This window comes from Schistocerca nitens, chromosome 8, assembly GCF_023898315.1.
Source record: "Schistocerca nitens isolate TAMUIC-IGC-003100 chromosome 8, iqSchNite1.1, whole genome shotgun sequence".
NCBI classification, from domain to species: domain Eukaryota; kingdom Metazoa; phylum Arthropoda; class Insecta; order Orthoptera; family Acrididae; genus Schistocerca; species Schistocerca nitens.
In genome coordinates, this window is record NC_064621.1 from 49,452,739 (window position 1) to 49,468,476 (window position 15,738).

Here is a 15,738-nt window from a genome sequence, read left to right on the forward strand (position 1 = left end):
ATTTGCAGGAAAAATGGTTCTGATTTTCATGAAGAACTATTTATTAATCTCCTAGTTACAAATGTTACTACTGAACTATCAACAAGAGAACTTAACCAACAAACTCTTTTTTCCCCCAAGATCATTGTTTCTCCATTTGCAACATGTCACCAGTCTCAATAGCAGAGAATCTCTTAAACCCCCATCCAAATCCCGTCACCCTGGCAATGAACCTATTTCTACCAATGACAGAAAATTTGTTGATACCGTCACTGTGGAATGTTTGTCTTTGTTGCTAGAGCCACAACCTCACCTATGCTTGCACTGCTTCATCACTACTGAAGTGAAGTCCTCAAGGGTGTTCTTTAAGTTTTCAAAACATGTGAAAATTAGATGGGGCCAAGTCAAAACTGTATGGAGGATGATCAATGGATTGTTGCAGATGTCACAGACTGTGTGTGTGTGGTCTGACACTTCCATGATGAAGAAGAGGGAGCTCAATGTGTGAAATAACTCTTTGAATTCTAAACTCTATTGCAACACGCACTTTCTCATGCAGCGACGTAGTTATGCTACACACTGCCATGTTACATGCTACAATTGGTTCAAATGGCTCTGAGCACTATGGGACTCAACTGCTGAGGTCATTAGTCCCCTAGAACTTAGAACTAGTTAAACCTAACTAACCTAAGGACATCACAAACATCCATGCCCGAGGCAGGATTCGAACCTGCAACCGTAGCGGTCTTGCGGTTCCAGACTGCAGCGCCTTTAACCGCACGGCCACTTCGGCCGGCTGCTACAATTCAGAGTCCTCTAGAGGCAGAGGGCTCAAAACATGCAGATATTAAGGATGAAGATGTAGAATGTTTGTTTAATTTCAAAAGTTTCAAGAGACTTCAAATAAAACATTTTTTTGAGCATGCCTTCATATATTACCCTTTTGGAAATTTTGTTTATTATTAAACATTTGTGGCTGATATTACTGATATTATTGACTATTGAAACAAGAAAATTATAAACAAAAATCATGAGTACGTAACCCTACCTGCCATCCTTTTGTTTTTGTTAAAATAAACTAACTTGAACGTTAACTCTTTGGTATACACTACTCACACCAGTTGAGATTGCTGCTCACTGCATTATGGCCCCAGTTCCCAGAAATGACGGTGGCTGCATATTTGTGTATGTGTGTGTGTGTGTGTGTGTGTGTGTGTGTGTGTGTGTGTGTGTGTGCGTGCGTGCGTGCGTGCGTGCGTGCGTGTGTGTGCGCATGCGTGCGCTCGCACACGTGTGCATATGGTTTTCTGCATCTGATACAGGCCTCTGCCTAACAACTTAATAATACCTACCAGTATTCTTTTGAACGTGCCCATTTGCCACTCTAGGCCTCCTATGAGTGCCAAGTAGCAACCTACCCTATTCATATTACTCTTATTCCAACCCAGATTATCCACAGTTTAATTTAGCTTGGGGGCTTTCAATATGTAATGCAACACATTTTTCCCCAAAAGCAGGTTGGTTTTATTCAGGATCCAAATACACCATATTTTTCAACATACTCTCCATTCAATATGATGGCCATACATCACCTTGCTGCGAGGGCCTGTATGCCTGCACTGTGCCAATCTACGGGTCGGCATTGGAGCCAAAATCTTGCTGCTTCATTAACCTCCTTGTCATCCACGTTCTGCTTCCCACAGACAGTATCCTTCATTGGGCCAAACAGACAGAAGTCAGATGTATGAGATATGGGCTGTAGGATGGCTCAGGAAAAACAGTCCAGTGAAGTTTTCTGAGCTCCTCTCAGGTGCACAGACTTAAGTGAGGCTTTACATTGTCATGGAGAAGGAGAAGTTTGCATTTTTGTGTTGATGAACACACTCAAGTCGTTTCTTCAAGTTCCTGAGCCTATAGAATACACTTCTGAGTTGATTGTTGCACTACAAGGAAAGACATCAAACAGAATAACCATTTCAGAGTCCCGCAAGACAGTTGTCATGACTTTATTGGCTCAGGGTGTGGTTTACACCTTTTTCTTCTGAGAAGAGGTTGTATGGTGCCACTCTCCGGACTGCTGTTTTGTTTCCAGTTCAAAATAATGTACACATGTTTTGTTACCTGCGATCATGTTAAACATAAAATTGTCACTATCAACTCATAATGTACAAACAACTCCATACAGAAGGTCGTTTGTCACACACTATGGCCTTGGGTTACACAGTGAGGAACCCAGATTTGAGAACCCCAACTCGACAAGTGTGTCAGCATTACCAACAGATGTCCAGTTGTACAGCCATGTGTTTGATTGTGATCTGTCAATGGAATTATTGGGTCCGCACATTACACAGTTGGAGTCACACCTGTGGGTAGCCAGTCGGCATGCGTGACCTCGTGATCATGACAGATGCCTCGCCCAACGACTCATCGTGTTTTGTTCACTGTCAGGTCTCTGTAGACATTCTGCAAGCACTTGTTAATACCTGAGATGCTCTGGGTTTCTGCCATAGACACTCGATGACAGCTCTGTCCTTGGAATGTACCTCAGTTACAGATGCTATTTTGGAGGCTATGTTAAATGCCACCACCTGTTGGAACTACACGAAACTACAGCAGCTGAAGTGGGAATATTCCATTATCTCCCACAACAAATTCCGCATTTTTTCAACTGAACTAGGCCAAGAAAAAAATGTGTTGCATTACTTATTGAACACCTCTCATAAAATCCAACAGTCTTATTTTACATGTACCGATTTGCTGCTCCATAACTCCTACCTGTGACGAGTAGCCACCTATTGTAATTCATATTACTGTTATTCCCCACCAGATGTTTCACTATTTGATTTAGTTTTACCTGAAACATTTACACTTCCATTGCTGAGAGTGTTGTGATGTAGCATATCTTTTGTGTTTAATAACTCACCTGGCCGAATAAATTATTTTCAAAAGATAAGCAATTTATAAATATATAAATGAATGAGATAGTTATGTGGGAATTTGCACAACATGAGAAGCACACACCTGTACCAAGATGGCGTTCTGCCCCTCCCGGGTGACGTTGATGACTGGGAAGCCAGGTGTGGTGGTCCAGGTCTCCATATAGTCCGCCAGCTCCGGGTATCCCTCCTCCGCCACTGCAGCAAACAAGTCCTCCGGCAGTGCACTACTGTACATCCTGAGGACACACACGCACCTCCACTTGAATTCTGTGTACAGTATATGCCTGCTTACTAGCAACTAAACACCACAATGACTTAAATTAATTGCAATGAATGCTTCAAAAAAATATTGGAGATCAGCCTCTTCATATTGTATTTGTAGACATAGGAAGAGATTTTTTTATGTACTTATTTTATTTAGTTATTTATTTATTTATCATTTGACAAAGTACACTGTATGGATCAAGATACATTTCCATTTTATGCACTGACTGGTTCATAGTTTTTACTGTCTACTGTTGAACAAAAATATAATTAATTAAAAAATTATTCTTCAGCTATTTCATAATAAATTACATTTTGTACAATTTTTCTTTTGATACAATAATGGTATTGCAATTGTTTTGAACTGTAGTGCACATATATTCATTAACACTGTAATAACAGTTTTTCATTACAAAATTTTTTGAGACATTTTTGAAAATATTTTTATTGTTTATTTCTCTCAAGAATGAAGGGAGTTTTTCGAGGGCTTTTGCTCCAGCGTATAATGGCTTTTTTTGTATTTTGTGGTGTTGTGTGTAGGCTCATGGAAGAGGTTCCATTTTCTTGTGTCATGGTTGTGTTGTGTGTTGTTATCTCTAGTATTGGCAAAATGTTTGAACTTTGTTCAACAGAGGAATTCATATAGGTATATACTGGATAATTTTAGTATTTTGAGAATTGCTGGTTTACCTGAATCTTTCCATTTAAGGTTGGCTATCATTCTTATGGTTCTTTTTTGTAATTTAAATACTTTATTAATATTTGTTTTTGAGGTGCCTCCCCATAAAATTATGCCATAACTTAACGTCATATGAATTAATGCCTAGTATATTGTTTTCATAATGCCTGTATCTTTTAGGTAGCTGAGATGGTGCAGCACATATAGGTTTGCACAGAGTTTCCCCCTTATATATTCTACATGCTTATCCCAGTTTACATTTTCATCAAGAATTATCCCAAGGAATTTTGTATATTTGGTGTTCTCTGCTATGCACTCATCTATGCATACGTTGATACAGGGTGTTTCAAAAATGACCGGTATATTTGAAACGGCAATAAAACCTAAACGAGCAGCGATAGAAATACACCATTTGTTGCAATATGCTTGGGACAACAGTACATTTTCAGGCGGACAAACTTTCGAAATTACAGTAGTTACAATTTTCAACAACAGATGGCGCTGCAAGTGATGTGAAAGATATAGAAGACAACGCAGTCTGTGGGTGCGCCATTCTGTATGTCGTCTTTCTGCTGTAAGCGTGTGCTGTTCACAACGTGCACGTCTGCTGTAGACAACATGGTTTATTCCTTAGAACAGAGGATTTTTCTGGTGTTGGAATTCCACCGCCTAGAACACAGTGTTGTTGTAACAAGACGAAGTTTTCAACGGAGGTTTAATGTAACCAAAGGACCGAAAAGCGATACAATAAAGGATCTGTTTGAAAAATTTCAACGGACTGGGAACATGACGAATGAACGTGCTGGAAAGGTAGGGCGACCGCGTACGGCAACCACAGAGGGCAACGTGCAGCTAGTGCAGCAGGTGATCCAACAGAGGCCTCGGGTTTCCGTTCGCCGTGTTGCAGCTGCGGTCCAAATGACGCCAACGTTCACGTATCATCTCATGCGCCAGAGTTTACACCTCTATCCATACAAAATTCAAACGTGGCAACCCCTCAGCGCTGCTACCATTGCTGCATGAGAGACATTCGCTAACGATATAGTGCACAGGATTGATGACGGCGATATGCATGTGGGCAGCATTTGGTTTACTGACGAAGCTTATTTTTACCTGGACGGCTTCATCAATAAACAGAACTGGCGCATATGGGGAACTGAAAAGCCCCATGTTGCAGTCCCATCGTCCCTGCATCCTCAAAAAGTACCGGTCTGGGCCGCCATGTCTTCCAAAGGAATCATTGGCCCATTTTTCAGATCCTAAACGATTACTGCATCACACTATCTGGACATTCTTCGTGAATTTGTGGCGGTACAAACTGCCTTAGACGACACTGCGAACACCTCGTGGTTTATGCAAGATGGTGCCCGGCCACATCGCACGGCCGACGTCTTTAATTTCCTGAATGAATATTTCGATGATCGTGTGATTGCTTTGGGCTATCCAAAACATACAGGAGGCAGCGTGGATTGGCCTCCCTATTCGCCAGACATGAACCCCTGTGACTTCTTTCTGTGGGGACACTTGAAAGACCAGGTGTACCGCCAGAATCCAGAAACAATTGAACAGCTGAAGCAGTACATCTCATCTGCATGTGAAGCCATTCCACCAGACATGTTGTCAAAGGTTTCGGGTAATTTCATTCAGAGACTACGCCATATTATTGCTACGCATGGTGGATATGTGGAAAATATCGTACTATAGAGTTTCCCAGACTGCAGCGCCATCTGTTGTTGAAAATTGTAACTACTGTAATTTCGAAAGTTTGTCTGCCTGAAAATGTACTGTTGTCCCAAGCATATTGCAACATATGGTGTATTTCTATCACTGCTCGTTTAGTTTTTATTGCCGTTTCAAATATACCCCGTATCTTCACTGTGAAAGTTTCGAAGTTTGATGTTTACACAAAGTGTTTTAGCAATATTGTTGTGTATGTTTAATTCAGTAAATCTTTAGAGGGCGTTATTTACTTCTACATTGGCTTTTATTTCTAGCTTTTCTGTGTCTTTATCCTTGAACAGAAGAGTTGTGTCATCTGCATAGGTAAGTATACTGCCATACCTAATCATATTTGGGATGTGATTTGTGTTTAGGATGAAGAGTACTAGGCCAAGAATGGAGCCTTGTGGCACAGAGAAGTATAAAATTCTTGCTTTAGATCTTATTTTTTCACCAATAGTTTCTGTAATATCAGTATATTGGCTCCTCTTTGTCAGGTATGAGAGAATCCAGTCTCCTGCATTTCCTCTTATGCCATATACTCCTAATATTTCTACTAAAGTTCTGTGGCCTACACAGTCAAATGCCTTTGTTAGATCCATAAATACTCCTATGCATTCATTTTTAGAGTCCAAGTTTGTTGTGACATTTTCGATGAGGTCTGTTACTGCCTCTATAATACATTTATCTTTCAGGAAGCCAAACTGATTCTTGTTGATTGTTTCATATTACATCAGAAATGCAACAAGTCTCTGCATAAGCTCATTCAAATATTTTTTATACGACTGGTAAAAGAGCTATAGGCCTATAATTTTCTGGATTGTATTCATTCCCCTTTTTATGTATTGGTTTTATCAGTGCTGTCTTGAAGCACTTTGGAAAAGCTCCTTCCAGGAATGATGCATTGATTAGTTGTGTAAGAGGTTTCTTGAGTTCCTTCAGACAGTGTTTAAATTCTATACTTGATATTCCGTCAATTCGACACGACTTTGTTTGTTTTAGGTTTTTTACTGACTTTAGTGTTTCTTTTTCTGTCACTGGGAAAAGTGCCATTGCATTCCCCTGGGGATTAATAAATGTTTTCCATGTGTTATTGTATTTTTTGTTATTTGTTTTTTCATTTAGTTTTTGGCCTACTGTGGCAAAATAGTTGTTGAAGAGATTTATGATTTTATTCTGTTCAGTTATAGCTTTTTTGCCGATCATGAACTGTATTTTGCTGTGTTCCTGTGAGTTGGAGGGTTTGTGATTTGTATTTATAATAGACCAACAAGCCTTGCTTTTATTATCAGCAGATAAACTTAATGCAGTACAATGGGATGACATAAGTCATGAAATACCTCTCAACATTGTGTCAAATCTCCTTTTGACTGAAATAGTGCAGCAACTCAATGTGACGTGGACTTGACAAGTCCTTGGAAGTCCCCTGTAGAAATACTGACCTGTGCTGCCTCTGTAACTGTCCATAATTGGGGAAGTGTTGCCAGTGCAGGATTTTTGTGCATGAATTGACTTCTTGATTATGTCTCATAATTGTTTGATGGAATTCGTATCAGGTGGCCATATCATTTGCTCGAATTGTCTAGAATTTTCTTAAAACCAGTTGCTAGCAATTGTGGCCCAGTGACAGGGAGGATTGTCATCCATAAAAACTCCATTGTTTGGGAATGGGAAGTTTACAAATGGCTGAAAATGGTCTCCAAGTAGTTCAGTTGGACCAGAGGACCCAGTTCATTTTACGTAAACATAGCCCACACCATTATGAAGCCACCACCACCTTGCACGGTGTCTTGCTGACAACCTGGGTCCTTGGCTTTGTGGGGTCTGTGGCACACTCAAACCTTACCATCAGCTCTTATCGACAGGAATGAAGACTCATCTGACCAAGTCACAGTTTTACAGTCATCTAGAGTCCAACCGATGCAATCATGAGCCCAAGAGAGGCACTGCAGGCGATGTCGTGCTGTTAGTAGAGGCACTCACATTGATTATCTCTTGCCCTAGACCATTAATACCAAATTTCGCTACACTGTCCTAATGAATACATTTGTTGTAGGTCCCATGTTCATTTCTGAAATTATTTAATTTATTGTTGTTTGTCTGTCACCACAGACAACTCTATGCAAACGTAGCTGCTCTTAAATGCTAAGTGAAGGCCATCCACATATGTGTAGTCTATTGTGAGAGGTAATGCCTGCAATATGGTATTCTCGGAAGGCTCTTGACATTGTGGATCTCAGAATATTGAAGTCCCAAACAGCTTCCAAATTGGAATGTCCCATAAGTCTAGCACCAACTACCATTCTGCATTCAAAGTCTTAATTCCCATCACGCGGCCTAACCGTGTCAGAAACCTTTTCACACGAATCACCTGAGTACATACGACAGGTACATCAACCCACTGCCCTTTTATATCTTATGAATGTGATACTACCAACATCTGTACATGTACGTATCACTATCCGATGACTTCTGTGACCTCAGCATACATCTTTATGGATCTAAATGGATTGTGTCATAATTAAAGCAATTCAGAACTGGTATATGAAATCTCTACAACCAGAATAGAAATAGAAAACTTTCCCTCAGATGGATTTAAAGTTACATATGAATTTCATCAGAGATGCAGCTTATCACCAACAATTTACAACATATATATAGGGTAAGTATTGAAAAATTATAAGAAAACGTGTAAGAACACAAGTATCCCAATAAATCATAGTACTATTACCCACTACAATTTGCTGATGACCAGCTAATTTCAGCACAAAGCAAAGAAGACATTGAATATATGACAAGGAAATAAATATAGGAGTTTAAAAATGGGGTTCTAAGGTAAAGTCCATAAAACAAAACAAAGTGATAGGACACTGGAGGTAGGAATGGAATCAATTGCAACAGAAGTGTACAAATAAGTAGGAGTAAAAATCACACAACATGGTAAACAAGATAAGCAAAACTAATTAAAAAATGGATGCTGGAAAGATCAATATTTGTACATTAAATGATATATATATTATATAGAATATTAGAAAGGAAACAAAAGAAAAATCTTCAAACACTTACTGTAAACAACAAATTTAAACTTTTTTCTGCTTCTGGTTTGACAGGATGGATTTACCTAATTTTGTGGTGCTGAATTCACTGGTTAAAATCAGATTTTTTCTATCATGTCACATTTCCTTGATACACTGCACAATCGAAAACTGAATTGGCGAACGTTAGCACAATTAAAAGAAAATAGGAATACATATTCAACACTTTAGAACTCAGTAATGTTTAACAAATAGCTTATATATATATGGACATGATGCCAATAGAATTTCTAAATTAGTTTGCAACATATTTTAAACTTTAATCTGCTTTGGTATTTGAAAAGTGTGACCATGATGCTCTTCTTTTGTTTGTTGTCCCTCTATCACACCTGCCATTTAGTGACAATTTGTGTATCTTCTAGTACCCATGTACCAAAAAACACAAAAATTAAATAGATTGACATCCAAACAAAAGAATGGTAAACATAGAAATATGGAAAAAAATAATAAAATCCCTTAAGAACTCAAAAATATTACTTGCTAGACTTGAGTTCTGCAAACCAAACTGCATATTAATTGATATATCACACCCCAGATGCAAGCTGGCTTTACCAGTTTCTTTATTCAGTGTGAAAATTCCAACAGTGGACTGACAAACAGCTGGTCATAAGTTATTCTTCCAATTTGACACCACTGAAGATCCAAGATCAAATTGAGCAATGATGTTTTCCAGCATTTGCACCACCACCTGGTTGCTCTTTGATATCACTTCACATTCACTCACAACAATGGGGAGAACAGAATATCAACTTGTTAGTTGACACCTTGCCAGGATTCGTGTATGGCAACAGACTGAATTTCAATTTAATGGTTGTTGTCATTGATTGTTGCCATTGTTAATTTTGGAGTAATAAATACTGTGCAATTCCTATAAAAGAAAAAGAAAGACTGTGACCTGGATGAATTGCAGATCTAGATTACTGAGCCCAGGTAAATGTGGTTCCACTATACATTTGGCATCTGCAATTGCATTTTTATTTATTCATCCATTAACTGTAATGTGTAGATCCTGTCAAGAAGTAGGACTTTCAAAAACATGGAACAAGTCATGGCATGCATAAAAAAAAGCAAGGAAAAATAATCGGTGTACTGTATTAACAACAAACTTGCACTATACTGCTTAATGCTTATCTCTCTTATGCCACGTATGCATGTATTTAATCAAATATCTTCTGACAGTGGTAGTGGGAGATCACTAAACAGTGAGTGCCAGAAACAACAGATGGCTAAATTTCAAACTGTATCGCACACATTATTTCTCATAGCTGCAAATTCTGGGTACCTACAATACTGCTATGTGAGTGATGGGAAATTGACACACACAGTTCATTAGTTAGTGTTCCACAGATCATAATTGCAGCCTATCATTATGATATGCAGCAAGTCAATTCTACAATTAAAGTACAATCTGCAAGTGAAAAATATGGGAACATACACAGCTCAGTCGCATTAATGTGACCACTGCCTACATTCGATGTCAATGTGCTGTGGAAAACAGATGGCAGTTGCCAGCAGTAGTAGTGGAGAGTGTATAAAACTTGTCATGGGGACACAGGAAAAAGTACAGTCATTGTTGTAATGTGAAAATGGAGCGATTTATCTGATATCCAAAGGGACATAATCATTGGATTTTGGGCCAAGGGTGGAAGCATTTCCGAAATAGCCAAGTTTGTTAACTGTTCATGAGCCTCCATGGCTACATTATACCATGTGTGGCAATATGGCACTCTCTATAACAAGTGCTGAGGAAACTGTGGTGCACCACTGTGGAGACAATGATGAACAATGGCTGCAGAGGTGTATACTGGTGAATAGACAAGCAGCTCCTGAGCAACTGAATGGCCAGCTGAATCTAGGTGCTACCTGTAGTAACCAAAACCAACTGCGGGAATGCCTTGGGCTGCGGATCGGAGCCGCCAGGCAGGGAAGCCGCCGGTGGTGGAGCACGCACCACCGGGTAAACACAAGGACGAGTTGGACGCCAGACCAATGACATCCGACAACAACCGACCATGACCGACACAACAAGGAGAGGTAAACAATGGAGGCTTGTAGAGACCACAACACCAAACACCAACAGTAAATCCACTCGGAACCAGAGCTAGGCAATGTCAACAAAGAGCAATGACCAGAACGCAGTACCGCTGAGATAGAAACGCAATCCAGAGTGAGTACCAGACTGACTGGACTAGGGCAGAGCGGGTCCCTATATACGAAACCGGAGGGAGCGGCTATTGGCCGCTGTCTGCACGTGGCGTAGCGGTGGCTCCTCGCTGCGCGAGAGCCACTGCGCCCTCTATGGGCTGGCCACGTCCATTTGTTCTGGCGCGTGTTCGACTTCCGCGGCGGGAGGTACTAGACTACCAACAGTATTTTTCCTCAACAACTGTTTAGCAAATGTTGCTATATATGGACCTATGCAGCAGGTGCCTCATTCATGCACCCATGCTGACTGCAGTTCATCAGTGATGAAGACTGGAATTTGCATACCGATACCATACCTGCACTTCCACCGAATGGCAAGAGATGGTCTATTCAGATGAGTCACATTTTATGCTCCATCAGACAGATGGCCGTTGGCGTGTATGGCATGAAACTACTCAAAGCAAAGGGGCCCAGTCAGGAGGGGGGAACATTATGGTCTGGGGAATGTTTTTGTGGCATTCCCTAGCTGTTATCATCATTCTGTAAGGCACAATGGATCAAAATTTTATTTATTTATTTATTTATTTATTTATTATTTATTTATTTATTTATTTATTTATTTATTTTTTGTGGTGGCATCTGCCAGCAGGATAACGCAACATGTCACACAGTTCGCAGCAGAATAGTACCAGAATGGGCTTACCCTACTCCCATGTTCACCAAAATTCCTGGATTTAAACCCAACTGAGAATCTGTGGGATTACCACAATTCATCTGTGAATGTCATTGATCCTCAACTGAGAAACCTAGCGCAGCTTGCTGTGGCGCTGGATTTGGCACGGCACCAAATCTCTGTCAGTACCGTCCAGAACCTTCTTGACACTCTTCCAGCACATCACACAGTGGTCTGCACTGCAGAAGGTGGTCATTCAGGCTTCTGACACATGAACACACTTATGTGATTGGTGTGGGCATTTAGCCATTCCCAAATTTGTAATAGAGACACTATGTTCATTGCAGAACCCTTGTCATTGTGACTTTAGAAATTGCTGTACAACACAGGTTTGTTTGAGTGTTCAATAGCTCATGCAAAATTATATTGTTTCCTTACCACAAAAATGGTTTCAGCACTCTCCTGAAGTCAAGGCAGATGCAAGCCTTAGATTCAAGTTGCTGAGGTATAGATCCCAACTTCTCCCTCTGTTCCTTCCATGCACAGCCCTTACTGAGCTGCAGAGTGGGACAGTTCTGACATCTCAGCTTGCTCTGGCACCATTCTCAGCATCAAATAAACACAGCTGCACCACAGTGCTCGAGTGAGATGGGGCAATGGTAGCCCACTAGACGGAAGGTTTGAATCTGTGTATGACTGTCTAGATTTGAGATTTCTGTTATTTCCTTAAATTGTCTAAGGTGAATGCTGGGATGGTTCCTGTGACAGGGCACTCTGTTCTTTCACAGTTAAAGCTTATGTTTTTCTCTACAACTTTGTCATCAATGAAACACCAAGCTCAATCTCCGAAATCGTTCCGCAACACCATTCAACTTCCACTCTTAATCCTCACAGTGTCACTACCCTCCCAATTCAGCACAACATTACCATTGCAGTATTTTACAATTTGTCTAGAAGAGAGGGAGAAGTGTGGAATTTCAGTGTCAAGATGATGTTGCCTTCTCAAATTATACATGGTGCAACACAGCGCTGCGTGCAGTTATATAGTTATGCACTCTGCACTCTAGTAGGCACAGCTGAATAGCAACATCACAAACTGGGGTCATGAGAGCCTTCTCAGATCAGTCCTAGGCTGTTGGTCATAGTTTCCACTGATAAGCTTGAAGTTTGTTTTGAGACATACAAAAGCTGGCCATTGGTTACATTTTACCCATATCAATCAAAAATGAAACTCTGCCAGTCAACATTAAAGAAATTTCACGAGTGTGAGTAGGTCTCATATGCTGAGGGGTCCACAAAAATTTAATTATCTATACAGGCAATTCATCAACATCAAGAATTGAGAATATTGACAGATTTTGCCTACTATAGATATCACTACTGCTGAGATACTGGTCTTAGGAATTTTGAGACTGTACCAAAATCTCTACAGTCGTTAGATATAAAAGATTTAATGAAATATTTTTTATTTAATTATTAAAACATGACTACAACTTACATTTTGCATTTGCATGTGGTAATGTTTTTCTAAATTATGCTTTTGACAGATGATGAACACAAAGTAAGTTTTAAACCAGAAAAAATATTTATATGTGCTCATATATTAACAGCTGTTGAATTTTTTCCCTTTATTTGAAGTGTGAAACCTCATTTCTTGCCAATGTCATGATTCTAGGTCAATGAGAAGTATCCTAAAGGTTTTAATTAGTGAGTTTCTGAACACAAAAATATGTGATCCAAATGACCATATCTTTTGATTGCACTGATTTAGAAGATTGAATGCTTTGCACCATAAAGCGACCATAGACATTAAATAAATGAAATAAATTTCAATTTGATAAGTGTATCCATTCCTGAAAAACAAATGGGTCTTAACATATGGACAGACAAATGGATAAAAAAAACCAAACACACACACACAAGTAATATATTTGTTATTGGGAAGTACCCTATAGGTTTACATGGATGAGATTTCAAGTATCAGAACATGTCACATAAATGACCACATCTTTTGATTTCATTTACTTAAGAGCTTTTTACACCACTAAGGGATCACAGACATTACTATATGACATATATTTCAAATTGATACATCAACCCATTCCTGAGAAAAAAGTGTCTGTTAAGTTGGGCAGACAGAAAAATAATAAAGCAATGTTGTAAGGTTTCTGTTTTTACTGACTGAGGTACAGAATCCTAAAAGCAGTTGACCCGAGACAATCCAATACATCCATTTACATAATTGGATATAGTGTTGTAAGGGAGCTGTGTTGTGGACGACATCATAGATGCTGTTTCTGCACTTTGAGGAACATTAATCAGTGTCACTTTTTATGGTTATTTTTGTGATATCCCACAAGATTTTATCACTCATTTCTAATGCTAAGGTCTAAGGTCCCTTGGTGATGTAAAACATTTAAGTTTTTAAGTAAATGCAGTCAAAAGATATGGCCATTTTTAATACTCGCAGACTCACTCATGAAAACCTATATGGTACTTCCCACTGACCTACAACTGTGAAAATTGTTTCACAAAAAACAAAAAAGAAAAAAATCTGAAAAATGCTAATTTGTAATTATATCACATGACTAAAATATTTTTTGCCATTTTTTTTATTCATTTGCTGATATTCAATGTCAGCCTAACATTACTGTTACCATATAGAATGAAAATATGTTTAACGAATATTTTCTGCCTTCACTTTACAATTTGTTGGACTTATCATATTTTATTTATTTATTTAGTGTATGGCTCATAACATCACAGTAAAAATTACAGAAACAACAAGATTTAAAAATTGTAAATTTACACTCACAGAAGAGCAATCACAAGCAGACGTGCAGCTTAGATAATAAATAGTCGATTGCCTCTTGGGTCGCCATTAGGAAATCCTGTGGGTCACCCTCTTATGCCCTTAGTGGGCATTCCTGCACGATGTGTTTGACCGTCTGTCTCTCAGCGCCACAGTCGCAAGCGGCCGAAGGAAGTTTACCCAATCTGTGTAAGGAGCCGGCGCATCTCCCACAGTTGGTTCTGATGCGATTAAGAGTTGACCAAACTTTGCGAGGGCAATCAAATCTTTTTGGTTTAGTAAAGATGCATGGCATACTGTGGCAGTTTACTGCTGTTCTGCTCTCCCATTCCATGAAGATGTCATTTAAAATCATTAAATCAGAAAGGCAGTACACACATTAATTATGACTGGTACAAAAAGATGTACTTTACATATGCTAATGAAATATGCTTAAAAAGGTGAAATGGGGTTAAGCAATCAGTCTCAAATCCACTCTTTATTTTTTATTTATTTATTTACTTCAGATCTATATTTCAGATATTTAATAGCTATCTTCAGTGCATTTAAATTGAGAATGGAGTTGTCTAGACTCTTCACTCTTTTGACCGCAAATGGTGTTTTATGACTATACAATGTACATTGTCCTGTCCTTTCTTGAAATTTATTACAGACGCTGCACACAACAGACTCAATGGAATCAAACTTTTTTTTAAATATTTGTATGTTTTAGGTATCAAAATAATGTATCTTTCAAAATGTATATTGAGTAGAAAACTTCCAGTCTTGAGATACAGTGAAAATCATATAGATCCTCTCAAATTTTGTTCTTTGGGCATGACACGTTCTCACATTCATAGAATTAACTATACCAAAAATTGCAATTTTAGAATCTTGCCCCTTCCTGCATAAGTTTCTGCAGATGGTCATATAGAAAAAAATGAGCATTCAAATATCTGTCTTAAGCTACTTCATTCTTTCATTCTCACCCTCCACCCCCCCACCCCCACCCCCACCCCTCTCTTCCCATGTCTGTACCATGAGTTGTCAAGCATACATGATTTCAGTTTGTTTATGAAATTCATTTTATCATCTTTTGGAGCACATGTGTAAGTTTACTGATATCCTTCCTATAACATACCAATAGCAAATGAAACAGAGAAGGGGCAAAAAGACAGAAGTGCCCATTGGCAAAACAATGCCATCATAGCTTTCTGTGACACACTGAGGTTGTTAGGCAATTAAGATTTATATATATACGGTGAAGCAAAATTCGCACACTTGGGATTTGCAGTGCGGCTCCCCACATGCAAGCGACAGAAAAATGTTTGTCGCAAAATTGAGTCCAGCAAGTACATCTGGCAGAAAAGGACATTAAAGAGTGGCAATCTGACAACACTGTAACCACATCGTTAGATCTCTGTCAGTATGTATATGCCATGCTGTACAGTTGG

The 15,738-nt window shown here is 39.1% G+C and overlaps 1 protein-coding gene across 4 annotated transcripts in view; it reads right to left on the minus strand.

The window, feature by feature from the left end:
* The window catches only part of LOC126199070 (aminopeptidase N-like), a 585,568-nt gene that overhangs the window by 144,066 nt on the left and 425,764 nt on the right, over positions 1 to 15,738 (minus strand). For all 4 annotated transcript variants that reach the window (XM_049935786.1, XM_049935785.1, XM_049935787.1 and 1 more), the window contains exon 9: positions 3,001 to 3,154. In XM_049935786.1, the coding sequence (XP_049791743.1) occupies positions 3,001 to 3,154 (154 nt within the window). The remainder of the gene's footprint in view (positions 1 to 3,000; positions 3,155 to 15,738) is intronic.